Source organism: Candidozyma pseudohaemuli (genome assembly GCF_003013735.1).
Source record: "Candidozyma pseudohaemuli strain B12108 chromosome Unknown scaffold00001, whole genome shotgun sequence".
Taxonomy (NCBI): Eukaryota; Fungi; Ascomycota; class Pichiomycetes; order Serinales; family Metschnikowiaceae; genus Candidozyma; species Candidozyma pseudohaemuli.
In genome coordinates this window covers 2,966,312-2,993,982 of record NW_020194435.1, presented here as the reverse complement: position 1 = coordinate 2,993,982, position 27,671 = coordinate 2,966,312, and the positions used below count along the sequence as shown (strand labels likewise).

The 27,671-nt window shown below is 47.7% G+C and overlaps 11 protein-coding genes across 11 annotated transcripts; 5 read left to right on the top strand and 6 right to left on the bottom strand.

Moving 5' to 3' along the window:
* Positions 1 to 236: 236 nt before the first annotated feature.
* C7M61_001349 (uncharacterized protein) lies at positions 237 to 1,004 on the bottom strand (the record flags this gene model as incomplete). The annotated part of the gene is made up of 1 exon (XM_024856762.1): positions 237 to 1,004. One exon carries the CDS (start codon positions 1,002 to 1,004, stop codon positions 237 to 239), a length of 768 nt encoding a protein of 255 aa, XP_024716361.1.
* Positions 1,005 to 1,789: 785 nt separating this feature from the next.
* C7M61_001348 (aldehyde dehydrogenase family protein) lies at positions 1,790 to 3,328 on the bottom strand (the record flags this gene model as incomplete). Its single annotated transcript, XM_024856761.1, has 1 exon — positions 1,790 to 3,328. The coding sequence occupies one exon, from the start codon at positions 3,326 to 3,328 to the stop codon at positions 1,790 to 1,792; it is 1,539 nt and encodes a 512-aa protein (XP_024716360.1).
* A 1,689-nt stretch (positions 3,329 to 5,017) lies between these two features.
* C7M61_001347 (alpha-hydroxy acid oxidase) lies at positions 5,018 to 6,148 on the bottom strand (the record flags this gene model as incomplete). Its single annotated transcript, XM_024856760.1, has 1 exon — positions 5,018 to 6,148. The coding sequence occupies one exon, from the start codon at positions 6,146 to 6,148 to the stop codon at positions 5,018 to 5,020; it is 1,131 nt and encodes a 376-aa protein (XP_024716359.1).
* Positions 6,149 to 7,201: 1,053 nt separating this feature from the next.
* C7M61_001346 (uncharacterized protein) lies at positions 7,202 to 8,647 on the top strand (the record flags this gene model as incomplete). Its single annotated transcript, XM_024856759.1, has 1 exon — positions 7,202 to 8,647. One exon carries the CDS (start codon positions 7,202 to 7,204, stop codon positions 8,645 to 8,647), a length of 1,446 nt encoding a protein of 481 aa, XP_024716358.1.
* A 444-nt stretch (positions 8,648 to 9,091) lies between these two features.
* Positions 9,092 to 13,368, top strand: C7M61_001345 (uncharacterized protein; the record flags this gene model as incomplete). The annotated part of the gene is made up of 2 exons (XM_024856758.1): positions 9,092 to 10,247; positions 11,180 to 13,368. The coding sequence occupies 2 exons, from the start codon at positions 9,092 to 9,094 to the stop codon at positions 13,366 to 13,368; spliced, it is 3,345 nt and encodes a 1,114-aa protein (XP_024716357.1).
* A 177-nt stretch (positions 13,369 to 13,545) lies between these two features.
* Positions 13,546 to 14,433, top strand: C7M61_001344 (dihydrodipicolinate synthase family protein; the record flags this gene model as incomplete). Its single annotated transcript, XM_024856757.1, has 1 exon — positions 13,546 to 14,433. The coding sequence occupies one exon, from the start codon at positions 13,546 to 13,548 to the stop codon at positions 14,431 to 14,433; it is 888 nt and encodes a 295-aa protein (XP_024716356.1).
* Positions 14,434 to 15,122: 689 nt separating this feature from the next.
* C7M61_001343 (alpha-hydroxy acid oxidase) lies at positions 15,123 to 16,250 on the bottom strand (the record flags this gene model as incomplete). The annotated part of the gene is made up of 1 exon (XM_024856756.1): positions 15,123 to 16,250. One exon carries the CDS (start codon positions 16,248 to 16,250, stop codon positions 15,123 to 15,125), a length of 1,128 nt encoding a protein of 375 aa, XP_024716355.1.
* Positions 16,251 to 16,824: 574 nt separating this feature from the next.
* Positions 16,825 to 18,255, top strand: C7M61_001342 (uncharacterized protein; the record flags this gene model as incomplete). The annotated part of the gene is made up of 1 exon (XM_024856755.1): positions 16,825 to 18,255. One exon carries the CDS (start codon positions 16,825 to 16,827, stop codon positions 18,253 to 18,255), a length of 1,431 nt encoding a protein of 476 aa, XP_024716354.1.
* A 1,431-nt stretch (positions 18,256 to 19,686) lies between these two features.
* C7M61_001341 (uncharacterized protein) lies at positions 19,687 to 21,132 on the top strand (the record flags this gene model as incomplete). The annotated part of the gene is made up of 1 exon (XM_024856754.1): positions 19,687 to 21,132. One exon carries the CDS (start codon positions 19,687 to 19,689, stop codon positions 21,130 to 21,132), a length of 1,446 nt encoding a protein of 481 aa, XP_024716353.1.
* A 393-nt stretch (positions 21,133 to 21,525) lies between these two features.
* On the bottom strand, positions 21,526 to 23,088 carry C7M61_001340 (sugar porter family MFS transporter; the record flags this gene model as incomplete). Its single annotated transcript, XM_024856753.1, has 1 exon — positions 21,526 to 23,088. The coding sequence occupies one exon, from the start codon at positions 23,086 to 23,088 to the stop codon at positions 21,526 to 21,528; it is 1,563 nt and encodes a 520-aa protein (XP_024716352.1).
* A 530-nt stretch (positions 23,089 to 23,618) lies between these two features.
* Positions 23,619 to 25,655, bottom strand: C7M61_001339 (uncharacterized protein; the record flags this gene model as incomplete). Its single annotated transcript, XM_024856752.1, has 1 exon — positions 23,619 to 25,655. The coding sequence occupies one exon, from the start codon at positions 25,653 to 25,655 to the stop codon at positions 23,619 to 23,621; it is 2,037 nt and encodes a 678-aa protein (XP_024716351.1).
* Between the last annotated feature and the right edge of the window lie 2,016 nt (positions 25,656 to 27,671).

Genomic DNA, 27,671 nt, shown 5'->3' with positions numbered 1-27,671 from the left:
AGAATGGTCCCGAGTGCATAGACGACGCCGCAGTTAGAGCTCTGATAGGCAGATCCTAGAGTATCGTCTTGGCGATTTTGAATAAGTATATGGCCAATGGGGGATTGGGTTGGTGATGAAGATGTTGAATTGTGCCGAGTGTGAAGAACTGCTATCTCGAGTGGTTTCAATGCATTGGGACTAGCTAAAAGGCAGGACTAGATACGGCTGCAAAAGGCGATATAACCTACATCTAATCAAATAGTAGCCTTTTCGTCCTTGCCAAACTCTTGAGCCCATTTCAGTATCTCCTTCCGTTCAGTACGCCCTTGTCTCCACCGCCATGGGAATCCGTACAACACAACCACAAAGCACAACAAATCAAGAACGAAACAAACTTTCAGCAAAGCGTAGATTTCCGAATCGAAGACAATATTGTCAGCATGGTGGATCCAAAACGAGTTGACAAGCAAGAATCCCACCAATCCAGTCAATTGAGGCTTGATACCTGCAAAAGATGGTCTTCCAAGCCGAGGAGTATCGGCGACAAAGAAGTGGAACAAAAGACTCATTACGAGACCGTAGCCAAAAATGATACTTTCATGCCACTGTGCTGGAACAGGCACTAGCAAATCTGAGCTTATCTGGAACGCCACCAAGATTGAGATTATGCCCACAAGAAACAACTTTCCGCCTTTGACCTTGAAGTGGTATTTGAAAAGCTCCTTAGCACCAACAAGAGGAAGCAAACAAAAAGGCTGGATCGAACTTGCAATTGTAAGAAGACCGTCAGAGTGGGTGTACTGACAAAGTTTGACCAAACTGGGCAACACTGCTACGAAGCAGAATCCAAGTAGCATGGTTCTCTTCACTCCAAAAAAATGACCAACGAGATGACCAATCTCGAAAACGAATATCAGGGGTATCAAGGTGGTGAAAACCATGCCTAGTTCCGGCGACACTCGATCAAACTTGAAGAAAGTAGTGCCATAGATTTGAGCCGAGAATAAGGATGCGAGTAGCATAGCGAAAAGTGCCATTTTATTGGGAGCAGGTGTTTTTGAAACCCCCTCCGTCTGTTGAGTCTTTCCCAGTGGCATTGTTTAAAGAAAGAAGTAGTTAAACGTGTTTTGCCACTTGCATCATGCAAATTTGCAGACAGGTTTTAAGTGCATGGACGTCAACGCCATCCGACGTTTGAAGCCCTGAGCAGCGTGAAACTCGGAAGATTCGTAGCGAGTGTATAAATGAAGAGCTATATAGTCGAAATTTGTATTTTTGTTAAGGGTATGTCCTTCTGTAGCTTTGACTCTTGTTCACTTCTGAGGAACTAGATAGTTTACCGGGCTCCTAACCCGTGACGAAGTGTCTCAAAAGTGCTTTCAGTAATTTCGAGACTCAACAGTAGCTATAAATTAATTTATTCTGAGGGGATCAACAGAGGCAGCCGAAGCGAATTTGTCATTTCGGTACTCCAGTTATCCCAATCCTTCCTCAATTCGTATACGTTCAGATTACAACCCTCATCTCACTATACAACTACTCACTCATGAGCCTCACGACTCTATTCACTTGAAACTCGCCTGAAAATTGACAAACTGCTTCTTCACAAGTGTCATCAGGAATTGAACGTTTTTAAGCCCAAAAGAACGCCCAGTGCATCAATTTCAATTCCATTACCACCAGCCTCTTATAAGCTCTTGTGACAAGTCAAGAAGAATCCAGATTCTCGAACATAATAACTCTGAGTTATGCTTACTCTACACCCGCCCTGAAACCAGTCTTGCTATATACTTTTCATTCAACCAGTTCAACCAGTGGTGCCGTCAATGGGCCATGGGATCTCCTCACCGTAGTTCCAGTGCACAGCCTTGGTCTGGGTGTACTCCTTCAAGCCCTCAATGCCCAACTCACGGCCAAAGCCAGACTGCTTCACTCCGCCAAATGGCACAGAGTTGCTCAAGGCCATGTACTGGTTGCACCACACGGTACCGGCCTTGATGGCGTGAACCATTCTCATACACTGGGAGGCGTTCTGGGAGAAAATGCCTCCGCCAAGACCGTAGGCGGTATCGTTGGCCAACTTGACAGCCTCCTCCTCGGTGGTGAAGCTCTGCACGGCAAGCACAGGACCAAAGATCTCGTCGTCCACGATTTTCATGCCCTTTTTGCAGTCGGTGTAGACCGTGGGAGTCACGTAGAAGCCGTTCTTGAATTTTGCGTCCAAATGGCTCAACTGCTGCAGGCCGCCAGTGAGCAACTTGCCGCCCTCTTCTTCACCGTACTTGATGTACTGCAACACCTTCTCGTGCTGCACCTTGGAAACAAGCGGACCCATGAAGGTCTTGATGTCGCTGGGGTCGCCGATCTGGATCTCCTCTATCTTGCGCTTGAGCACCTTCAAAAACTCGTCCTTGATGGTGTCCTGGACGAAAAGACGGGATCCAGCACAGCAGTCCTGGCCGTGGTTGAACAAAATAGCCATACACACCCAGTTGGCGGTCTGGTCGATGTCCACGCTGTCGAAAACAACCACGGGCGATTTGCCGCCAAGCTCAAGGCTGACTTTTTTCAAGTTACTGCTGGCTGCAGAGGCCATGATCTTACGACCCGTGACGGTGGATCCAGTAAACGCAACCTTATCGATGTCCATGTGGTTGGCAATGGCGTTTCCGGTAATGGCGCCCACACCGTTGACGATGTTCAAAACGCCAGGTGGGAAACCGGCCTTGACGGCGAGTTCAGCCAAACGAAGAGCACTCAATGGCGTCTGTTCGGCTGGTTTCATCACAATGGTGTTTCCAGCCGCAAGCGCTGGCGAAACCTTCCACGCAAACATCTGAATTGGGTAATTCCATGGAATAATCTGGCCACAAACGCCAATAGGCTCGGGTCTGGTGAAGGCCAACTTGACACCTTCCTGCTGCTCAATGGTACGGCCTTCGATCTTATCAGCAAGACCGGCGTAGTAACGAAGACACCCAATTGAGTCCACAATGTCCACGTCACGGGCCATCCACACGGGTTTTCCGTTGTCCAAGCTCTCCAACTGAGCCAAGTTCTCGATATCCTCCTCGATCAAATCGGCCCATTTGTGGAGGAGCAGTGCTCTTTCACCAGGGCTGGAGTTGGTGCCCCACACAGTGTCAAAGGCCTTTCTGGCCGAGGCCACGGCGTCGTCAACGTCTTTTTCAGTAGCTGAGCTGATGGTAGCCAAATCCTCCCCCGTGGCTGGATTAGGGGTGGTCAATGTAGATCCGTCACTGGCGGGTCTGAATTCGTTGTTGATGAACAACCCGGTAGGGAGGTCGATGGTCTTTTTGTCGTACAACTCAATCTTGATCGACATGGCTGGCGGGTAAAGAAAAGTAGTGATTAGCGAGCTATATAGTGTGTGTCGGAACGGTTCCGTTCGCGTCGGGCCCATACCGAAAAACACCCTAGCGCCCAGTCTTATCGCGGTTGCGAGCCCTTGCAGCGGGGCGCCGCGGACCCCTCAGCCCCACTCTCTCAAGTCAGTTGAGAGAGGTGGGTTTGGATTAAGGAATTGTTTTGTTGATTGGGAAAGTTGGCGACTTTGGGGAGACGCCTCGGGAGTTGGCCGAATCGGGAAAGGCGCGTGGTTTCGTGGAATCAGGCCGTTCCTGTCACTTTCTACAGGGTCCTCGGTTATCCTTCGATAGCTTATCACAGCAGCACAATCAATTCTACTAACTCAATCACATTCTGCTAACTTAATACTTAAAAACTAAACGATGAAAAATATCCTCTTTCTTTGGCTGATCCCGTGCGTTGGACTTTTCCAACACACGTTCAATTACCAGTCTTTGACTGATTATATTGTATGGCATCGAAGTACTTTTCGAAGTTTTGTCCAGTGACAAGTAAATACCTGTGAGCTTCTGTTCATGGTATTTTCCTGAGTGTCTTGATTTTCAAGATACTCAGCAACCACCATTTGGTGGTCAATTCCCGCTGATCTGCGGTACTCTGGATCAGCCAAACAAAGACATAGTATCATCGTGTAGTAAGCGTCATTACCAGCATTATGTAGAAAAGCATACGGCTGCCGTATAAGCCGTAACGAATTTGCAAGACTGCAACGTTTTATGCCGTGGGTTATCGAAAGCATTCTCTGGGTATCGACAAACTCACACTCTCCAAAATATAATCCCAACTCTTTCAAAAGACGTACATCACCATGCATGTTATGTCCCACAATACAAATACCTGACCCTATTATTTTGTCTCTACTATATTCCATAATCAACTCGTTAAGGGCTAATCTTACCTGCTCCAAGTTCATATGCAAGCTTCTTTCACCATTGAAGCTATGGGGATATCTCGAAAAACGGTATTTGAGAATAATATGAGCCAGACGTATAAAGGGTGGAAAAGGTCTGGTCCCTTCTTTCGGTTGATAAACCGAAACTCCCACTTGAGTGATATCATCAATATCACCGTGGGTTCCTTCTAGGTCGAAAGAAATCAAAGTTGTACCACTGTCGCCGACGATCCGCATCATCGAGATCAATTCTTCCCTGAGATCTTCAAAAACATATTCTCTCCGTGGGATTGACGCAACGTACTTAGCTATATGGTCTTCTTTCGGTGGTGACGGTTCGTCTTCAATTGATACCTCCTCACATTTTGGAGCCGGTGTGGAGCTTTCCAGCAGAACATCATCATTCCTCCAGAAACAATATAGATGCTTTATCAACCTTGATACCCATTGGGGAATTTCTGGCATGCGCAAGAAAGGTGAAGTATAGCTCAGAGGTGGAAACCCTGAAATTTATACCCTTGAGTCAGGGAGAAATTAACGGCTCACTCGTGCATTGAAACGCAGAGAAAAGTAATACCAAGCTATAAGACGCCATTTTGGTGGACTGGAAAATAATATCGTTGTTTCATCCACCTCACAGGACATGCCTCCACCGTAGACAACACATTTATACATTCCTATTTATCAAACAACTCAAGCCTAAAGCTCGCTAAAGCTTCGCTACAGCTTCGCTACAGCTTCGCTACAGCTTCGCTAAAGCTTAGCCAAAGGCGCCAAACGGTAAATAGCACCATCAGAACCCATTCTGGCCAAATGCTGCGGTCCAATGTCCTCCACACGAGCACATCCCATAAGCGCCATCACCACCTTGAACTCATCATGGAGAATGTTAAGAGCAAGACTCACACCGTCTTGTCCGTTATAGGCAAGACCCCAAAGAGGAACTCTTCCTACCCAGCAGTGATCGGCGCCTAGGGCCAATGCCTTGAAAATATCACTGCCTCTTCTAATGCCTCCATCAATGTGGACAGGAATTCTGCCTTTCACTGCAGCAACCACCTCAGGCAATGCATCCAACGTGGACATGGCGCCGTCCAATTGTCTTCCACCATGATTGGATACAAGAATCCCGTCAGCTCCAGCCTCTACAGCAGCAGCTGCATCTTCACCAGTGAGAATGCCCTTGAGCCAGATTTGCATGGACGTCTTGGTCTTGAGGTAACGAACATACTCCCACGTGAGACTGGGATGGTACTGTGTTCTATCGTCGTCGCTGACCATGTTGGTGCTGTTAATCCACGGGTAGCTGGGGAAGTTGAGGTGGTCTGGGAGTCTGAAGCCGTTTCTCATTTCGTTGAGTCTTCTTCCAAGCCACGGACAGTCCACGCTGATGAAAAGCGCCTTGTAGCCCGCAGCTTCGGCGTTTTTGATGATCATCATATTGGTAGCATCGTGTTTCACCACGCTGAGCTGCTGTCCATAAGCGTTTGGACTGTCCTTGCCCTGGTCAATGACATCCTTGGATGAGGAGTTGGCCCAAGAGGACAAGATCATATTTACGCCCTTTTTTGCAGCAGCACGGGAAGTACCCAATTCAGCATCAGGATGAGCCATGCCGTGGTTGGCTGCTGGCGAAATGCCCAATGGAAAAGCGACTTTTGCACCCAAGCAGGTGGTGGAGGTATCCACATCGCTCACGTCCACCATGACCCTAGGACGAAGGCGGTACTTATCGTACGAGCTTTTGTTTTCCGCCACTGTCGTCAAATCCATGGACCCGCCGCTGTAGAAATCACGGGCCATAGGAGAGAGTATTTCGTTTGCAGCTGCCTCCAAGTCGGCGATGCAGTGGACGTTTTCGTCGTAGGTCTTAGCACGGTTCATGTGTTTTGGGTAGTGGAGAGAGATGCTACAAATCCAGGGTATCCATGGTTTATAGACCCCAGGAGCCCGTTTGTGCCCCTCTCGGAGCACCTCCGATGGATCGCTGGACCGCCGAAGCGCATACTGATAAGCAGGGGAGCGCTATCTTTTTTTTTTTTTTTTTTTTTTTTTTTTTTTTTTTTTTTTTGGTCCTTCCTTTTTTTTTTTTTTTTTTTTTTTTTTTTTTTTGTCTTTTTTTTCGGTCCTACCTTTTTTCCCTCTTTCGATGCGACGTTGCATTGAAACCTCGGCTGGTGGGGCTCAGACGTGGTTCGACGAGCGGCGCTTTAGCCTGCCGTTTTCGATTGTCGTCTGATGGCATGCCAAGACCGGTGTCAACGGTATCTACAAATCAAAAAAGCCGTCGATGTTGGGCGATTAGGGCGATGAGGAAGAGGCGGTGTGGAAGAAAAAAAAAAATAGGCAAAAGAAAAAAAACCAATGAAACGTCACGTAACCACAATCTCAGCGTGTCCTGCGGAATCTGCGATTCCTTTCTCGGACATGTATCACGGCTTTCCTTGAGGAGGCTCCACCTTCAGCCTCCATGGAGGTAAATCTCCAGGAACCAAAAACCAAAAAATCCAAAACCCCTCAGCGCAAGTGCAATTCCACCAGCCTCTTTATACTCTCACGAGGGTCTTATGCGGGCCAATGCAAAGGAATCCGCTAGATGCCAGGAACAGCCGCACAGCACTAATGCCGTGCTCTCAAAAACTAAAGAGAGCACATCACCAAAAGCAAAAAACCGCCAAATCGGCGGCAGAAATATTCCATTGTCTGCGTCGAACAAAGGCTTAAGGCACGGCTTTGTTTCTGCGGTTTTTTACGAGCCGGTCTCCACACAAGGCGTTCCGGCTTAGCCATATCGCCGCGGAGGATATCCGAAAACGACCAATGCCGAGATCTGAGAAAAAAAGCAGAATTATGTCATGGAGACGAGGGGAACGTGGCGCCGAAACCACGTTATAAAAGCCGTCAGCGCCTGCTGTTTTTGTTTTCGTTTTTGCAGCCATGTCTGACTTGGAGAAAAAGAGAGACCCCGATATGGGGATCCTGCCTCAAACAACCCATTTTAGTGAATTCGACACGGGCCAGCATGACGTTTTCGTGGTCCAGGAAGAAGGCCCTGATTTCCGTGGTGTCACCTGTTTTGGTGCTGCTGTGTTGATAGCCAAGGCCCAGTTTGGTCTTGGTGTGCTTGGAATCCCTCAAACCTTCCTGGCCCTCGGCATTGTTCCCGGCTTGATTTGTCTCATCTGTCTTTGTTGCTTGAGTACATGGACAGGCTACATAGTGGGGCAGTTTCGTCTCCACCACCCGCAGGTCTACAGTATTGGCGACGCGGCTGAAATCATGTTTGGAAGACCTGGAAGGGAGATCATGGGAGGCGCTTTTTGGCTCTACTATGCTCTTGTTTACGGCGCTTCGCTTTTGACCTTGTCCATTGCATTCAACACCTTGAGTGAACATGCCATCTGCACCACCATCTGGGTGGCTGTTTTTGCAGCCGTGACTTTTGTGATCGGCACCGTCACCAGAACAATGAAGGTCATGTCGTGGTGCGGCTACGTTGCCTTGGCCTCTGTCTTTATCAGTTCGTGGATCGTCGCTATTGCTTGTCTTACGCAAAGTGTGCCTGAAGCTGCTCCTAAAGACGGTCCTATCGATAAGGCCATCACGGCTGTTGCTACAGGAAAGCCATTCTCCGCAATTGCCAGTGCCATTGCCGTGCAGCTTTTAAGTCTTTGTGGTACCGCCGCATACTTCAACATCCACTCGGAAATGAGAGACCACTCCCAGTACAACAAGTCCTTGTTTCTCGGCCAGGGTTTCGTGATTGTCAACTACATCATTCTCGCATGCATGATTTACGGAAAAGTGGGTGTCTACGTGACATCGCCTGCTTTGGGGTCGGCTGGTCCGCTCTTTAAGAAAATCGGCTACGGTGTGGCGCTTCCTGGTTTGCTTTTCTCCAGTTTCTTCCATGCCCATCTTGCTGGAAAATACGGTTTGGTTAGGCTCCTCAGAGGCACGGTCCATCTACAGAAAAACACCTTGACCCACTGGTTCACCTGGCTCACCATGATGGTGATTGTGATTCTCTTTGGTTTCGTCATTGCCAGTGCCATTCCTTTTTTCGACGACTTGTTGGCGCTTATGGCTTCTTTGATTGGCCTGAGCTTCACGCTTATCATTCCTGGCTTTTTGGCCATGTACGAAATGAGCAAGTTTGTCAAGTCTCCAGAAGACGGCACTTTGGCTTGGTTGAGCAATTGCAAGAGCAAGTGGAACAAGAACTGGGTGAATACGGTCACGACGTGTGTGGCTATTTTGGCTGTGTGTCTTGGAATTTTCATCCTTGGGGCTGGTACCTACGGAGCTGTCCAGTCGATTATCGACAACTACCGGGACGGTGTGATTTCTGGCGCTTTCTCGTGTGAGGACAACAGCGGCTGATCTGTGAATAGCTGAATTGCAATGAGCATATGATAGGTGAGTGTAGAGCTTTAGGGTGCTTTTTAAGCTTTTAGGTTGCATTTGCATGGTTATGATGTGCACAAAGTTTACTCAGTACGAGATCTAACAGATAATGTTCATATTAACAGAAAGATGAATGCTGAAATTTTTCAGAGTTCGCTTTTGATATCCCCCAATTCAATGCTACAATCAGTGGCCTGTGTTGCCCCGCGTTCTTATCTTCCCCTTGAGACCTTGCATCAAAGAACCCCACATACGTTATCTCGGCAAGACTCCGATGCATGCGGATCGAAGCCGATGCATAATCATCCACTTATTTCGGACCAGCTATCGCGATGATGAGTTTCAAAGGCTCCAAGAACCCGAATTACGTCACAGTTCAAATCGCCCTTAAATGACCAGAACTTCCTCTCGGCACTCGGCATGTCCGAACAAAAGAAAGGCCCCAGTATTGTGGTATCGCCTCAAAGAAGCAACTTCAGTGAATTCGATACTGGAGAACACGATGTTTTTGTGGTCAAGGAGGAGGGACCTGATTTTCGGGGTGTTTCGTGCTTTGGAGCTGCGGTTCTTATTGCAAAATCCCAGTTCGGTCTTGGTGTTCTTGGACTTCCACAAACGTTTCATTCCCTAGGATTTGTCCCTGGTTTGATATGTCTAATTACACTTTGCACAATAAGCACATGGACCGGCTACATAGTGGGAAAGTTCAGGCTTCGTCACCCCCATATCTACAGTATAGGCGATGCAGCAGAAATGATGTTTGGATCTGTGGGTCGAGAGTTCATGGGAGGAGCATTTTGGTTATTCTATGCCTTGTGCTATGGAGCCTCCGTTTTGACCCTCTCAATTGCATTCAACACGCTAAGTGGCCATGCTATTTGCACCACCGGGTGGGTTGGTATAGGTGCCATTATCAGTCTAATTTTGGGTACAGCTACGAGAACGATGAAGGTTATGTCCTGGTGTGGATACATTGCGATCTTGTCTGTTTTCATCAGTGCATGGACTGTTGCAATAGCTTGCCTTGTTCAAAAAACACCAGCAGCTGCTCCTACAGATCAACCGTTGAACAAGGAGGTTGCAGCTGTAGCAGTCAATGTTCCATTTTCTTCAATAGCTAGCGCTGTGGCTACACAGCTTCTAGGGCTTTGTGGAACGGCATCGTTTTTTACAATTCACACTGAAATGAGAGACCAAACCCAGTATGTCAAATCTCTTCTCATGGGCCAGGGCTTCGTTGTTACCAATTATGTCGTTCTTGCGTGTATTATCTACGGCAGAGTTGGAAAGTATGTCACATCTCCAGCACTTGGATCTGCTGGACCGCTTTTCCAGAAAATATGCTATGGAATAGCCCTCCCAGCCTTGATTTTCTCGTCCTTCTTTCAGGCCCATTTGGCAGGCAAATACTGCTTGGTTCGTCTTCTTCGTGGAACTGAGCATCTCCAGGAGAATACCTTTAAGCACTGGTTTACTTGGATTTCCATGATGGCAGTGGTGATAATATTTGGATTTGTGATTGCCAGTGCCATTCCGTTCTTTGATGATTTGTTGGCGCTTATTGGTGCTTTACTTGGTACCAGCTTTACACTAATTGTGCCGGGGTTTCTTGCTTTGTATGGAATGAGTGGATACATCAAGAGAGAGGGTGATGCGATGCTACAGTGGTTAGTGGTCTGTAAATACCAAGCCACAAAAAATAGGCATAACATGGTTACACTGGCTGTTTCACTATTTGCTATTGTGTTTGGTTTCTACATCTTGGTTTCTGGTACTTACGGAGCAGTACAGTCCATCATCGAAGGATATCAAAACGGTACAGTGTCTCGAGCCTTTGACTGCGCCGATAATAGTTAGAAATGAGAGATTGTCGTAAAGTGGTTTAACAAAGTTTCGTAGGGTTTAAAATTTGGGACGTTTTCAACTTCTCCCTTTGATGGGATATTATTCGTTATCAGGTTACCAGTAGCATGATACCTTGGGCATCTATGATACTGATCGACCGATGTGCAGCTTTCCTTGATTAAGCTTTTAAGTTTGAAGCCCCTGGCGAGCTCTAGAGAAGCGGTTTAACGAAATGTAGATTATTGGCATCTTTCGTCTATTTTCAAAGCCTCTTGGAAGACCTCCAAATGCCAATACAAGAAATAAACACTAAACCAAAAAAAAAAAAATGACAAATGAAATTTCAAGATTAAGCTGCTATTAAATCGAATGAAAATTTCTGAAAATCTCAACCCCATCATATCCGGTAACCTGCCATTCCCCATCCATGCATGTACTCCAATTCTGCACCCCAGTGCCAATTCCGCTCGAGGTGGCTGCAAAATGCCCGCTACACCCGTACACCAGCTATCTCCAAATCGACCCCAGATCAACAGAATCCCTACTCAAAAGGCATGTCTGGCTCGGTATCCCAGCGTCTTAGGGCTTGTCAGCGATGCAGATCCAGGAAAACTAGGTGTGACCATGAGCTTCCCTCGTGCCTGAGCTGCACAAAAGCCGGAGTGGCTTGTATGAGCGACGATAAGGCTCTCGGAAAGAATATGACGAGATCAGAGGCATTTGCTTTGGAGCAGCGGATTCGGAATATCTCCGAGAGTTTTCAAAATGGTGGAAATTCAGAGAATGTCGATGGTCTGGCCGAGGAAAGTCCCCAGATCGAACAGAATCTTCCCAAAAGACGAAAAGTTGAAAAATCCGCCGTCATCAGCGACGATCTGGACTCCGAAACCAGCGATAACGAAAATCATTATAACGGGCTCAACACGCTTTTGTGCCTGGCTGTTTCGGAACACGGAAGCTCCCACGTAAGCGAGGATATTCGGGGAGAAATCAGAAGATACTCGCATTCATTGACACCGCAGGGTGCTCGAGAGACGTTTATTGCCACGGAAAACTTGTCTTTGGGGAAATTGGGCCGTGATTTTTTGAAAATGCATCGGAAGAATACCGTGAAAAACCGTGCCACCGATATCACCGCCTACGATATGGGTATACTAAGAAGAGTGTCCAGACGGTATTTTACCTGGATCAGCAGTGCCTACCCTGTGATGCACGAAAAGCAGTTTTACGATATGCTTGAGCTGTGCCATAATGATCCGACCTCTGTATCCAAGATTGTTCTAACCCAGGTGAAAATCGTCATAGCCATTGCCCTAGCATCAATCAGCAGACCTCATCTTTCGACATCAGAACTAGGCCACAGTTCGCATGCTTTCTGGAAATCTGCTACAAGAATATTGCCCAGATCGGTTTCTGAAGCCCCCGGTTTGGTCCAGCTCCAGATCTCCTTGCTTCTTCTCCAGTACACTTTGCTAGTTCCCAAGGCAGGAAACCTCTGGCAGTTGGCTGGATCCGCCATGAGGTGTGCTACAGAATTGGGCTATTATGCTGAACCTACCCCAGGAAAAAACGTGGACCACTTGACCCTTGATCTACGTCGCCGTTTATTCTGGACATGCTACTGTGTGGATCGAACGCTTAGTACCATTATGGGGCGTCCTAGCAGCATTCCAGACGACTGGATCAGCACTGAAATGCCTTCTTTAGTGGAAGATTCACTTATATCGTCAGAAGGCGTCCAAGAAGGCCCTACTTGCCATTTGAAAATTGCCTTGATTCACCATGTTCACATCTGCCGTTTGCAGCTGGAGATCCACAGCAGACTCTATGCTCCATACCATTCTTCCAGGGTCGACCAAGAGTCGCTTTCCAAGTGGACATGGCACATGTACGACCATCTTCGAGCCTGGCGTCTGTCGCATATGTATCCTACTCCATTGATCACTAAAGAATGGACCGACTTTCAGTTCCATATAGCCGTGGTGCTTCTTTTGAGACCATCGCCAAACCGACCAACTCCTACTTTTGAAGAACTTCATGTTGCTTTCCACTCTGCTGGTCAGGCCATGAGTCTAGTGAAAATCATGCATCGAGAAGCTTCAGCTGTATTTGCCTGGCTTACCGTCCAGAGTCTCTTCATGTGTGGATTGACGTATATCAAGTACCTTCGGACCTTGTGCAATGGAAACGAAGCACGCTTGTGCAAGCCCTTTGTGGAGATTATTCTAGAGGTCCAGGCGTGCACTTCCATGCTTGAAACGCTATCTGCTTTGGACACTGGCGATCACGAACAGATACGAAACGTTTTCGAGCTTGTTTCTTCGAATGTGCTTCATGAACTTTCCAACTCATGCAATGTGACAAGCCAGTCCGGGAAAAACTGTGAGTGTATTTGGGACCGTCTTGCAAAAACCCAGAACGACTCGACACCAAGACCTACAAATATCCAGGGCAGTCCGATCGAAGTTCAAAGAGAATCCAGCATTGACTTCATCACCAAACTACAGGAAAGAAACAGCATGTTGGTGGATGACGAACACTTTTACCAGCACGATGTGGATGCCAATGCCACCTCTGGATTTATCCACTCTCGTAGGTATGGAGGAGGAATGACCAGCGACTCCCAAGGCGCCGTGGCCACCAGATCGTGGAAAGACCAAAATTCTTCTTCCACACAGATTACAGAAAAAGAAGTCCCGAGAGACTTTTCCTACCTCGAAAGAGGATACCCGTCCTACCCCAGTCCAGGCATTTTCACTACACCGATGCAAGACAGCCTTCTGACCGACATGCCCAACATTCCCGACGACACAAGTGCCGATTTGGAGAGATGGTTTCTATACCCGATTTAAGGGGTTTTGGTTCCGCTCGGAGGGGTTCCGAAGATCGAAATTTTCCACATCGGAGACCCTCCGAACATATGCGCACCTTATCTATACCTTCGGAGATGCTCCGTGTGGGGCCGAGATCGCCATGAAAGCCAATATATAAGGCACAATTGATCGTGAATTTTTTTCAACATCACCAAAATGACACAGAAAATCCACGGAATCATCGCTGCCGTTGTCACGCCCATGACTGCCGATGCTCAATCGGTCGATTTGGACAATATCAAGCCCCAGGTGGACCGTTTGGCTGAGGCTGGGATTCATGGAATTGTCACCACTGGCACCACGGGCGAGTTTCCGTCGCTTTCGCTCGAGGAGCACAAAAACGTCATCAAGGCGTACATCGATGCTGCAAAAGGCCGTTTTCCAGTTATCGCAGGACTTGGTTTCAACAGCACCAAGTTGGCTATTGAGATGGCCCAATTCTCCGAGTCGGCTGGAGCCTCTGCGTGCATGATAGTTCCACCTTTCTACGACCCTCTTCCCTTCAAAGCGCTCTACAAGTTCTACGAGGACGTCTGTGGCTCCATTTCGATCCCCGTGATGTACTACAACTTGCCTGGTGCAACAGGCGTACATCTTACCGCTGCCCAGTTCAGAGAATTGTCCAAGATCAAGGGCTTCGACTACATGAAAGACACCTCGGGCAACGCCAAAGAATTGGCGGATCTTTTGACCCATCCACCTGCCGATCTTGAGCCTTTCAACGGATGGGACACTCTTACGTTTTTTGCCATGGCTCATGGAGCTAAAGCTAGTGTTTGGGGAGTGGCCTCTGTGGTTCCCAAAGAGTGTGTGGAGCTCTGGAACACCTTCACCAAGGAGAAGGACATTGAGAAGGCCAGAGAACAGTGGAAGTTTTTGTGGGAAATGAGCGACTTTTTTGAAAGCGTGTGCTACCCTGCTGCCGTCAAGGCTGGTTTGGAAATTGTGGGGCATTCTGCTGGCCCTGTGAGAGCACCTACGTTGGCGTTGGAGAAGAAGGAGCACGAGAAGTTGGCCGAGATTCTCATGAAGAGGAAGTACTGAGGAATGAAGAGTGTTGATGGAATGTGTTGTAGCTGATAGAAGCGGGACTTTTTCTGAACGCAGTAAAGTAGTTCATTGCTAAGCAGTTTTACAATGACCATTTCAATTTTCTCTAGTACTGATTTCGAGGAAGGAAGTGAGAAATGCTTTCCTCTTCTTAACCATTTGGTTCACAATTCGTAAAGTCAACATCTCCTAAAATTCTATGGGAACTTTTCTGCAATAAAAGCCACCATTTGAAAGCTCCAGTCCAATCCAATTCCTCCTCCCTGTCCATGGATATAATTTGTTGTAGATGATCAAGGTGGAAATATAAACGCATTGAAATAGTTCATTAAAAAGCAGTTTTGACAATTATCGTTTGAACTTCCTCTACTAAGCGACGACCGAGATTGAAAGTAGACTTGATGTAGGCTTTCCTTTTCTTTTCGTTCAATGTGTTGGTTTACAAGTTGCAAATACCACCCATTTAACTCTTGACGGACTAACCTATAATATAAGGCACCAATTGAAAGCTCCAGTTCAACCCCATATCTCCTCCTGTCTATGTCCATCATTTCTATCTCTGTCTATCATTTCTGTCTATCATTTCTGTCTATCATTTCTATGTCTATCATTTCTGTCTATCATTTCTGTCTATCATTTTTGTCTATCATTTTTGTCTATCATTTCTATGCAATTATATACCCCTAAAGCTTGGGGCCTTCCACTCTGTGGAGAGCTCCGTCAGGGCCGAATCTGGCCAAATGCTCAGGCTTAATATCCTCAATCTTAGTACACCCCATTAGCGCCATGACCGTCCGGAACTCGTCGTGAAGAATATTGAGCGCAATACTCACACCCTCTTCGCCCTTGTAAGCAAGACCCCAGAGTGGAATTCTACCCACCCAGCAGTGATCGGCGCCTAGGGCCAATGCCTTGAAAATATCGCTTCCTCTTCTAATGCCTCCATCGATGTGAACGGGAATTCTGCCCTTCACAGCTGCCACAATCTCAGGCAAGGCATCCAAAGTGGCCATAGCACCATCCAATTGTCTTCCTCCATGGTTGGAAACGACAATTCCGTCAGCACCGGCCTCCACAGCCAAAGCGGCGTCTTCTCCCGTGAGAATGCCCTTCAAGTAAATCTGCAACTTCGTTTTGGTCTTGAGATAACGCACAAAGTCCCAGGTGAGCCCGGCCTCGAACTTGGTTCTTTTATCGTCGCTGAGCATCTTGTGGGCGTTCATCCACGGGTACATGGGGAAACCGAGGTGGTCGGGAAGCTCGAAGCTGTTTCTCAATTCGTTCAAACGACGTCCAAGCCATGGAGTATCCACACTGACAAAAAGCGCTTTATAACCGCACCTTTCTGCCTCGTTGATGATATCCAAATTCGTCTGCTCGTCACTCAAAACGCTGAGCTGCTGGGCATAGGCGTTTTTGCCAAAACTGCCCGCCTGGATCACTTTTTCCGCCGGCGTGTTGGACCACGACGAAAGCACCATATTGACGTTTTTCTTAGCAGCAGCCCTGGCAGTGCCCACCTCGGCATCTGAATGTGCCATGCCGTGACAAGCTGTGGGTGACAATCCCAAGGGGAAAGCCACCCGGGTGCCCAAACAGTCTGTAGAAGTGTCGACGTGGTTCACATCCACCATCACCCTAGGACGAAGCCTGTACCTGTCGTAGGCTGTTTTGTTTTCAGCCAAGGTCCGGAGCTCCATGGAACCACCATTGTAGAAGTCCCTGGTCATGGGTTCGAGTTTTTCATTGGCTGCCTCCTCGAGATCGGCGATTGTGTGGACTCTGGTATCGTAGGTCTGTGCTCTGTTCATGGCTGCAAAAAAAAAAGTGGAAAGCGGGGGAGGTATCTTAAATACTCGGTGCCCCACCTACCGGTTTCCGAGCACATTTCGAGGTACCGGCCATAATAGGGAGGAAGTACGGGGGAAAGTACAGGAAACGCTTATTTCGGGCGCCCCGGAAACGGGCCTTTTTCGCCTACGGTTCAATTCCGAACGAAATAGCCCCTTTGGTGGGTCTCTAGCTCACCAGAGTCAGACGCCGCGTTGACGTGATCACCATGCGTCGGTGCATAATCGGGTGGAATTTGGGTTTCCGGGTTTATCAAATAGCCGCCGGCGCCACAGTGCCAGCGAGGCCCCAAAAATTCTTCATTGACAAAATTATTGACAAACTTTCAAAAAAACCAATTCATCAAATCCAAATTATCAAATTCAAAAACAATTGCATCGTATAGGCCGGGATTCTCACGCAATTCCCGATGCACGGTCGCATTTGCAGCCAGTGGATAACGCCGTGGCTTGGATAATGCAACACTTGTCATAACATGCACGCGAGCAGTCGGGCCTATATCTTGCGAAGATCTGCTCCTCCAAAAAACCCGCCATGTCCGAGTTGGAGAAAAAAACAGAAGGTTCTGTCGTCGACAGCATCCAGCTGGACTTGGTGGAGGACAAGAATGTGTTTGTGGTGAAGGACGAGGGGCCCAATTTCCGGGGTGTCAGCTGGCTAGGTGCCGCTGCCTTGGTTGCAAAAACGCAGTTTGGGTACGGGATCTTGGGGCTTCCGGGCACTTTTCAGGTTTTGGGTTTTGTCCCGGGTCTTATTTCCTTGGTTGCTCTTTGTGCCTTGACAACATGGACAGGCTACATGGTGGGCCAGTTTCGCCTTAGAAACCCGCAGGTTTACGGTGTGGGCGATGCTGCCGAATTGATGTTTGGGCCTGCTGGAAGGGAGTTTATGGGTGGAGCGTTTTGGCTTTTTTATACCCTCTGCTACGGTGCTGCCGTGCTTACCTTGTCCATTGCATTCAACGCCATTACCGGCCATGCTACGTGCACCATGGTCTGGGTTGCTGTGGGTGCCGTTGTTGCTCTAGTGCTTGGAACAGCGACCAGAACGTTGAAGTACATGTCGTGGTTGGGCTTTGCCGCTTTGGCTTCGGTATTTTTCAGCGTTTGGCCTGTCACTATAGCCGTTTTGGCCCAGAGCACGCCAGAAGCGGCTCCAAAGGGCGAACCAATCGATAAACAGGTGGTTGCCGTAGCCACAGGCCGTACTTTTGCAGCCATTGCCAGTGCCATAGCTACGCAGCTTTCCGGGCTTTGTGGAACGGCGGCGTTTTTCACCATCCACTCGGAAATGAGAGACCAGCGTCAGTACAACAAATCGCTCTTTCTCGGCCAGGGCTTCGTTTCGCTCAATTACATCTTGGTCACTTGCATTATTTACGGAAGAGTGGGACGGTACGTGACCTCGCCAGCTTTGGGTTCGGCCGGAGAGCTTTTAATGAAAATCTGCTATGGAATTGCCTTGCCGGGACTCTTCTTTTCGTGCTTCTTCCAGGCCCACATTGCAGGAAAGCACGCCTTGGTACGTCTTCTTCGTGATACCAGGCATCTCCAGAACAACACCAAAACCCACTGGTTCACGTGGATCATCATGATGGCGCTCGTGGTGATTATCGGTTTTGTGATTGCAAGCTCGATTCCGTTTTTCAACGATTTGTTGGCTTTGATTGCGGCGCTCTTGGGCAGTCTTTTCACGCTTATCATGCCTGCGCTACTAGGCATCTACATCATGAGTGGCTACTCCAAACTGGAAGGAGATGGTCTTTTAGCATGGGTGGGGCACTACAGAAGAAACTGGAACTCCTCCCGAAAGAACACAATTCATTCACTTGTGGCGCTTCTAGCCATAGCGTTTGGTGCGTTTATTTTGGTGGCAGGTACGTATGGAGCTGTGGATTCCATTGTGGACGGTTATAGAACGGGGAGAGTATCAAGGGCGTTTTCCTGTGAGGACAACAGCAATTGAGGGGGCATTTTACACTTTGATAGAAGTTAAATTGGCAGAAGAATTGGAGTCTACCGAGTCTTCTACAGCTTGTGAAAGATGCTCATGCTCTGACTCATCGGAAAGTTTAAACAGGCTTTTCTCAGTTTTCCCTCGAGTTACTGCCTATGTTAGCTTAACTGCCCATGGTACTTTAAGCAAAGCTGCAATTGACATTGGCCTGAATGATAGGGCCACATTTGGCATTAAGAGAAACAACATAATACGATAACACTTATAGAATTCCTGAGCGGAAAGTAACCCTGATGTTCTTGGTGTAATGGATAATCTTGGCACAGAAGAATCTCCACCTACATTTTTCACATTCAAACGCATCACATCTCAGAATCCGGGGTCCACTAGGGTACACCTCTTATCGATTACAAAACACTACTACAATTCCCGATCTCCAAAGAACCCCCTCTTTCCACTAAGCTTCCTCCTCTCACAATGGAACACCCCATCACCACATAATAGCGGTCAAAGTATCACAATGGCTCGGCGAAAAGCTCCTCCGGACAACCAAAATAGTGGACCACCTTGAAAAAGAAACTCATTACAAAGTCTCACACGACGCTTCTGCAGAAACCCTTATTCTCCAATAACCTTTCCCCAATAGCCTTCCCCAGATAACCTTATCGTAAACACGCAACAGAAATCAAAAGCAGAAACAAAAATCAGCAAAACAAAAAGAAACATCCGGGGTCGCATGCAAGTCCAAGCCCCAATTAGGCGACCAAGACACAAAGGCTAGTTTTGTACCAGCCTCGCCCTTTCGGCTTAGTACTTCCCAATACGGTATATGGGTGCCGGAGAAGCAGGGTTCCGGAGGGGCGGGAATCTCCGAAAGTCCGAGATATCTACATGCTGATAATGCCAGCTTGATCTGGCGTGTACAAAACCCCAGATAGCAGCAGGTACCCAATCGAAGGACATTTATTAGGCTGCAAAAAACGTAGTAATTCCGCAGCACCCCACCACCGGAGGTGAGGCTGGCTGTATGCAGGCAGGGTCAAAACGCCGCTCCCAACGAAGTTCGAAAGCAAGCCCTCAAAGTGTGGATTTGGGGGATAAAAAGGTACCGTTGTAATCCATGGAGCCCACTGAAAAACTTCATATCTTCATATTGCCTCTAGATAAAGGATCGCCTGGGAAGAGGTCAGATCTATGCCTGCATACACCACGTTCTGCGCTTAAGTCGTGCATGCGGGCAGGTCTAACGAACATCGCCGTTTTAACCTGTATCAAGGTGATGCGTTTTTGCCTTGGCTCAGGTCTATGCAGCATTTTTCAAAATTTTCGAAATGGCCTGCTGCCGTCAGTCGCTCTTCTTATCGGACAGACGATGTGCTAAAGTCGCCTGACTGAAATAATCTCCAAATCTCCCAAAAACCCACTTTTCCATCCGCTTCAATGTCTGACATCGACAGAAAAAGAGAATCCAACTCGCTATCACCCCACGAAAGCAATATCGGGGAGCTTGAGCCGGAGGATGACCAGAACGTCTTTAAAATCACAGACGACGGTCCCGACTTCCGTGGTCTCACCTGCTTTGGTGCTGCCCTGTTGGTGGTGAAAACACAGTTTGGTCTAGGTATTCTAGGTCTTCCACATACCTTCCATGTTTTGGGAGTTGTTCCTGGACTCATTGTGTTGATAACGCTTTGCATCTTGACGACCTGGAGTGGCATTGTCGTGGGCCATTTCCGTCTTCGTCATCCTCATACCTACAGTATTGGCGATGCTGCCGAGATCATGTTTGGTCCTGCTGGAAGAGAAGTCATGGGTGCTGCTTTCTGGTTGTTCTACACCTTAGCCTACGGTGCCACTGTTTTGACCGTTTCCATCGCCTTTAATGCCATCACCGAACACGCCACTTGCACTACTGTGTGGACAGCCGTGGGTGCCATTATTTCGCTTATTTTGGGTGTGGCCACCAGAACCCTCAAAACCATGTCCTGGTTGAGTCTTGCCGCCATTATTTCCTTATTTATCGCCGTTTGGACCGTGGCCATTGCCTGTCTTGCCCAGTCGACCCCTGCAGCTGCTCCAGCGGGTCAGCCTATTGATAAAGGCATTTCTGCTGTGGCTACAGGTCGTTCGTACGCTGCAATTGCCAGTGCTGTGGCTACTCAGCTTGCGGGACTCAGTGGAACCGCTTCTTTTTTTACGATCCACACGGAAATGAAGGACCAGACCCAGTACAACAAGGCCTTGATCTTGGGCCAGGCTTTCGTCGCATTCAACTACATCGTCATTACTTGCATGATCTACCTCAAGGTGGGCAACTACGTCACCTCGCCTGCCTTGGGCTCTGCCGGCACGCTTATCAAAAAAATCTGTTACGGTATCTCCTTGCCTGGTCTTATTGTGTCGTGCTTCTTTTTGGCCCACTTGGCTGGAAAATACTGCCTTGTTCGTCTCCTCAGAGGCACCAGACATCTCCAGGCCAACACCTTCGTTCACTGGCTGACGTGGATTTCCATGATGTCCTTGTCGATCATTTTCGGTTTCATCATCGCCAGCGCCATTCCCTTTTTCGGCGATTTGGTGGCCCTCATTGCCGCCTTGTTCGGTACCACCTTCACGCTTATCATCCCGGGCTTCATTGCCATCTACAACATGGGCAGCTACGTCAAAAAGGAGGGCGACCACTTGCTCACATGGTTGCCGTTGTGCAATAGGGCCTGGAAAAAGAGCCGCAGCAACATCATCAACGCCTCGTTGGCGTGGTTTTCGATCGCTTTCGGTATCTACATCTTGGTTACCGGTACATACGGTGCTGTTCAGTCCATTGTCGATGGATACAACAACGGCACGGTTTCGCTGGCCTTCTCGTGTGAGGACAACAGCGGCTAGACATAGAATGATTTATGATTACGGAAAAGAGCTGATTTGTAGTGATTACGGAGAAAGAGCTGTTTTGTAGTGGTTTATGATTACGGAAAGAAGGGACTGTTTTGTAGTGATTTATGATTACGGAAAAAGAAGTGTTTTGTAGTGATTTATGATGATGGAAAAAAGAGCTGTTTTGTGGTGGTTTATGATTACGGAAAAAAGAGTTGTCTTGTCGTGATTTATGATTACGGACAGAAGAACTGTTTTGTGGTGATTTATGATTACGGAGAGAAGAACTGTTTTGTAGTAATATGTGATAACGGTAAAAGGTACTGATTTGGAGCGATTTATGATTACGGAAAAAAGAGCTGTTTTTTAGCAATTCACGATCACGGAAAAACAAACTTTTTGTAGCTAGACACTGATTTGAGCCACAGAGACGGTGTCCTTGTTGATGCTGGAGACTTCTCTGTTTTGTTGGCCTCTGTAGTGCTCCGATGGAACGAAACTCTTGGATTTCCAAGCATACGGAATCTCCTCGTACAACTCGTCCACCAGCTCCAACGAAAGGCCCTTTGTTTCGTAGATGAGGGTCCATGCAAAAATGAAACAAAGAACGTTGCAGCCACCCCAAATGAAGAAAACGCTGGTTCCCAAATTACCCTTATCCTTATCCACCATGTACGGCGTAGCATAAGCAATTGCCCAGTTCCAGAGCCAGTTTGATGCCATACAGAGAGCTACCGATTTAGCTCTGGTTCTCAATGGGTACAATTCTCCAATAACCACCCAGGCACAGGGTCCCCAAGTTGCTGCAAAAAATGCAATGAAAATACACGAAAACGCAACAAGCACCTTTTTGGACGAATCTGACGAAGTTGCAACTCCCACAATGGCCACTATAAGCTGGGAAGTGGACATACCAGCAGCACCTCCAAGAAGGATGTTTCTTCTGCCTGCAATTTCCATAAGTAGGATTCCCGGAACGGTGGCACCGACATTGACGATATTCGTGGCCAAAGTAGTCAAAAAACCGTCCACACCAGCATCGTTGAAAAAGTTTGTACCAAAGTAAAAAATGAAGTTCACGCCAGTCAACTGCTGGAAAGCCTGGACCAACACACCTGTAGCCAAACGCTTGCGTTGGTGGTTTTTGCTGGAAATGACCTGGCCCCATGACGATTTGCCAAATTCTTGTTCAAAAAGGTAGGAGGCTTTGATATCGTGGTACTCTTCAAGAAGATCCTTGTCGTCGATGGGAAGCTTTCTGAGGCGAGAAAGCGAGTCCAACGCCTTTTCCTCTTTTTCCTTGGACACATAGAATCTGGGCGTTTCGGGCATGAAAAACATGCTGATGCCCAAAATCAAGCCCCAGAGGATCTGGATCGCAAGCGGGATTCTGTAGCATCCGGAGTTTTCAAGCTTGTGAGTAGCCTGGTTGAATACAGCAGCCAAAAAGATACCCACAGTGACGGCCAACTGGTAGCACGACACAATGGCGCCTCTGATCCATTTTGGAGCAGCTTCGGATTGGTAGAGTGGAACAGTGGAGGAAATAAGACCCACTCCAGCACCAGCTATGGCTCTTCCAGCACAAAGAAGGGGGATGCCTGTGGAAGCTGTTTGAAGGACTGCTCCCAAGTTGAAAACAATCAAGGAGGACAAAATCAAGCACCATCTGCGGCCCAAGGTGTCACTGATCAACGGCGTACAGAGGGATCCAAAGAAGGTTCCCACAGATAAAATAGACACAATCAAGGATGTTTCTGAGGAAGTGAACTCCTCACCGTTTCCTGGAAAGTTCCTTTTGACGTACTCCATAGCCATGATGCCGTTGATGGTTCCTGTGTCGTAGCCGTAGAGCACACCACCAAAAGCTGCCACTATGCCAACCACTATACCCATGGTGGTGGAACCAGCTTTCTTTTCTCCCACATCGATGAACCGCTTGATGAATTTGTTGTCCTCGAGGCCCATGTTGAAGGAATGAAGACGGGAAAAGAATCACGGCGATTCTGTGGCTTTATATGAAAAGGCATCTTCAAAAGGGGCGGCTCTTTGAAACTGGCCCCGCCGTGGAATTCTTGTGGATGAGTTTTTTTTTGCAGCCAAACTTATGTGCGGTGTGCATATAAGCGCCGATGATTGCCAAATACGAAGCGATCGGGCGTTATATGCAGTATTGAGAGGCCCCAGCGGGCGGGATACCACTTTGAGCGACCTGATTCAACGCGGTGGGGTCCATTACGTTACCCTGCTTCCTTTACGGAGCATAGCCTATCAATAATTAAGAATTATTCAGGCGGTGCTGGCGAATGCGGGGTAACGCAGAATAGGTAATTGCTTTCTGGGGTCAATTCGGCCAAGCGTGGCAGGATATACCGGGGGTAAGGGAAGTCGATGCCAATGCGGTATACATGCAAAAAATCTTCCTTCAGTCTCGTTCAATTTTTTCCATTTTTCAATTACGTGAACATTATTATTAAATACAAGGTATAGGGAACACACTACTCCTTAAGACCGGTCTTGGGCTTGATACCCACAAGCTTCTTGAGTGTGTCCAAGATAACGTCCTTGTCATCGTTGAAAATGACTCTGCTCTTTCCACGATCAGCAGCAGTGACACCGCTTTCTGGGTCAATGGCAGCATCGTCCAAGTTCTGGTCATCGGTCAACCTGTTGTCTCTCAACAAAAGAATAAATGCAAGCATTGGCACACAAAGACAGAGACCAACGATACACATTTTCTTCTGTACATCGGCATAAGCCAAACTGATGGCTCTTCTGGGGTCTGTGCCCCAAGCGTGGACCTTGATGAAGTCATAGGGCTTTTCGTACGCAAGCTGGGCCAAATCGGTGTCGACACCCAAATCGGCCATTTTTCCTCTGATCTGTCCGTACATATCCTGGGTCCAGATGGCACCGGAAATACTTGAAGAAATGGCCGAACCGATTTGGTAAAAAGAAGCGAAAAGCGCAGTAACAGTGGCCATGTACTCGTGGTTGGTGCATGTTTGAACAGACACAGAGGTGACTCTGAAAATGAACAGCTGGGAGAAACCCACAAGACACATACCAATGGCAATACCGTCACGGTAGTATTTGGCACGGTATCCGTCATTGGATCCTCTGAAGTGGACAAAAACACCCATGGCAATGAACAAGACAAAGTTACCAAACACAATAAACGCCTTGGTTCTTCTCACTCTGGACAAGACAAAACCGAGAATGGGCATGGTGATACCTTCGACAAAGTAGTTCAAGGTGACGGTTCTTTGGGCGATATTAACCGCAGCGTTCATTCCCACAACCAAGACAGGGTAGGCGTAGTCGTTGGCCATTCCACTGTTCAAGGTACTAAAAATACCAACGGCAAAGGCAGCCCAGATTCCACGGTCCTTCATCACCTTGAAGGGCACCATTGGTGTCTTGGTGATTTTCGACTCCCACAAGATGAAAACAGGAATGAGCAAGAACCCAATCACAAGAGGCACAATCGTGGAGGCTTTCTGCCAGGTTGAGTTGATTCCACCTGCCAAAGTCAAGGGCACCAAAATGAAGCCAAACACAAGCGCAGCCAAGAGACAGCCGATAAAGTCGACTTTCCAGAATATAGCATGCAAGGTGTCGAAAAGACGGACGCCAAAGTACTTGGTTTTCGCCTTGAGCTTGCCGAGCTTGGTGGTGCTGTTTTCAATCTCAGCATTGTACCTTTTGGCATTAGCATTTCCTTCAATAAAAGTCTCTCTTTCCTCCTTGCGGAGCTGTCTCCAGGTGTCCGTTTGCATGGCCTTGATGTACAAGAAAAGGAAGAAGCACAAGTAAGGCATGCACACCAAAGGCGTGGTCCAGGCCCACATGTAGATACCAAAAGACCAGCCATGTCTTGTCAAAAGCGTATCAACAACCTCTCCGACGGACCAGGTGTTGATGATGGTCTGCAAACTCAACACACCGATGGCTGCAAGTCTCCATCTCAAAGAGGAAGCATCGGACAAGTTGATCTGCCACAAGATTCTCATACCGGCGTTTCCAAAGCCGTAAAAGACCACACCGGCAGCGTATTTCTGGACATCCACGGCCTGGGACTGGATGATGAGACCGATGATTCTGAAGACAATGGCGACCAAAAACAACTCAAAACGGCCAAAGTGGTCAGACAATCTGGCGAAAAATGGCAACGAGGAAGCAGCCACCACGCTTCTGATGACTCCGACGGTCGACATAAGCGAGTGCTGTCTGTACGACGAGGTGGCGTAACTGGAAAACGTTCTTACCGCCTCAGCTTCCATCATCATGATGTACATTCCGATGAAAATGGTGAAAAAGAAGAAGCCCTTGTACCACCAGTTGGTCAACTGGGCCATGATCAACTCGGACTTGCGGATACCGTAGGACTTTTCCACGACGCTCGACGTCTCGGTGTTGACAGACGAAGTATCATTATCCTTAGAGCTCTGAGCCTTTAGCTCGTTGGAGTCCACGGTCTGGACCTTTTCGAAGTCCTGGGTCTCGTTGGAGCCGGTGGTAGCCTTGGAATCCATTGGTGAAGATCAAAAAAAAATCGGGGGATTTTGGTCCTTTTATATTTCAGCACCTGCCAAAAAAGCCTTCTTCATTGTGTGGTTTTCTTGTTAGGCAAGGCTGCTAAAAGCGGTTTACGAACTGCAGAAGCCATGCATCTCCAGACCCTGGTGCAGACGAAAAGCCCAATCGTGCGTAAAACGAACGTCAATCTGCGAGTTATCAGATGCCATCGGGGGTGGGATTTTGATGAAATTTTTTGGGATTTTCAAAAACATTTTTCGATCCAATGTCAAATTATCTCCTTCTTCAAAGGTTTTGTCTCTTTTTTCCAAGTTTCGCCCACTTCGTCTCTCCACTCGCTCAGACAAAGAACTTGACTGAAACGGCCATGGCCCACAATGAACGGTAGGCTTGACTCCAGGAATGCAATTCCTGTTTTCCCCGTTCCAATTCAATGCAACCTTCACTTTTACAGGAAGCCTTGGCCAATGGCAGACGTTCTGGGCCATCCCTTCTTGCATATCTGGGTGTTCATTGCCGCACTCGGAGTGGTCGATATGCTGGGTTTGTAGCACACCGCGGGCTATTTCGGTGTTTCTGACAGCGAATCCAAGCTCTTGTGATGCATGCACATAATCTGACAGTTTTTCCCGACGAAAACGGTCCAGGGAAGCGACTAGGGCCAACTTATAGTGTTTTCCCATCGCACGGAGAAACGGAGAAACGGGGAAACGGAGTGGTCGTCAGGGTCAAAGCCTATTCTTGGCGATCTGCAAACAATGCCATGAGGATGTGTTATACGCCGCGTGAAAGTGTCAAACCGTGGTTTTTGCACCCACAAAGAACCGCCCAAACTGTGTTTGAAATTTTGAAAAACGGCGTTTTTTGAGTTTTTATAAGTCAAAAGTAACATAAAAAGCATTTTATCGAAAGTTTCTCAAAGTTCTCTATTCTAGTGCAATACCTCCACCCCGCCTCAAACTCACTTAGGCACAGCTTGTGGGCTCATAGCCATTCCGGAATTGACGTGGTGTCACAATTCACAGACGCATGGGATCCACGAATCACGTTAAAGCCTCAAGTCACAAGAAGCGTAAGCGACAAGGCGGCTTATTGTAGGCGTCTGGATTGCCATTCTTCGGGTATGTCCGCTTTATCAGATTGATCACTCCGCTTTCTCCGATTGGAAGGTGAAGCCATCGGCGTCTCGGCGTATGCTGAAAATTTCTTGTAGATGCTGCGGCGCCGGGATTGGTGATGCTGGTTTTGTTGGATCCGTTAAATGCGGTTAGGAGTCCGGTTATTTATGGCAGCCAATGGAGGGTTTGGGGGTTTTGTGTGATGGAGGTTTTGATTAATCAGCAGGGGGGAGAGGAAGAGAGGGGGGTGTCAGTGCATGAAGGAAGGTAGTTGCAATTCGAGATATGGGTAGTGAGAACAGATGGGTGGATTTTGGTGTATCAGAGGGTCTTTCTCGAAGAAGGTACACTAGTGGAGAGATACATAAGCAGGATTGATTTAAACTATTTATGTCTAGACACTTTGGGTCCTTCTTTTGTATTTCTGTCTCGATTGAAGTGGTGCTTATCCTTACGATGGTACGTTGCATGGTAACGTTGTTCTGATGGTATTTGCCAATTGATACTCCGCTTCGTAAATGATTTGCGGCTTTGCGTGCTTGTGGTGGCTAAACTTGCCCGATTCACAAGAATTCATCTTCCCTGAGTGACCCATGCACCTAGAGTACTTCAAGACTCAATTGGGCTGAACCATCACTAGATCCGTATCTGAGCGATCTGCCTGCAAATGTAGAATGAGTCCTTATTATCATTGCACTTCAGGAAATAATTGCATTTGCTCTAGATCTCATCATTCTACACCCTATGCTTCATAGAAGGTGCATTATCTGTCGCAGCCATCGCTATACACCAACCACCTTACCGACTTTTGGCATTATAAGATATCCATTCATATTTTGTTAAATTTTATGATCAATGCTCCAAATTTTCTCTCCCGCAATTACTTTGACTCAT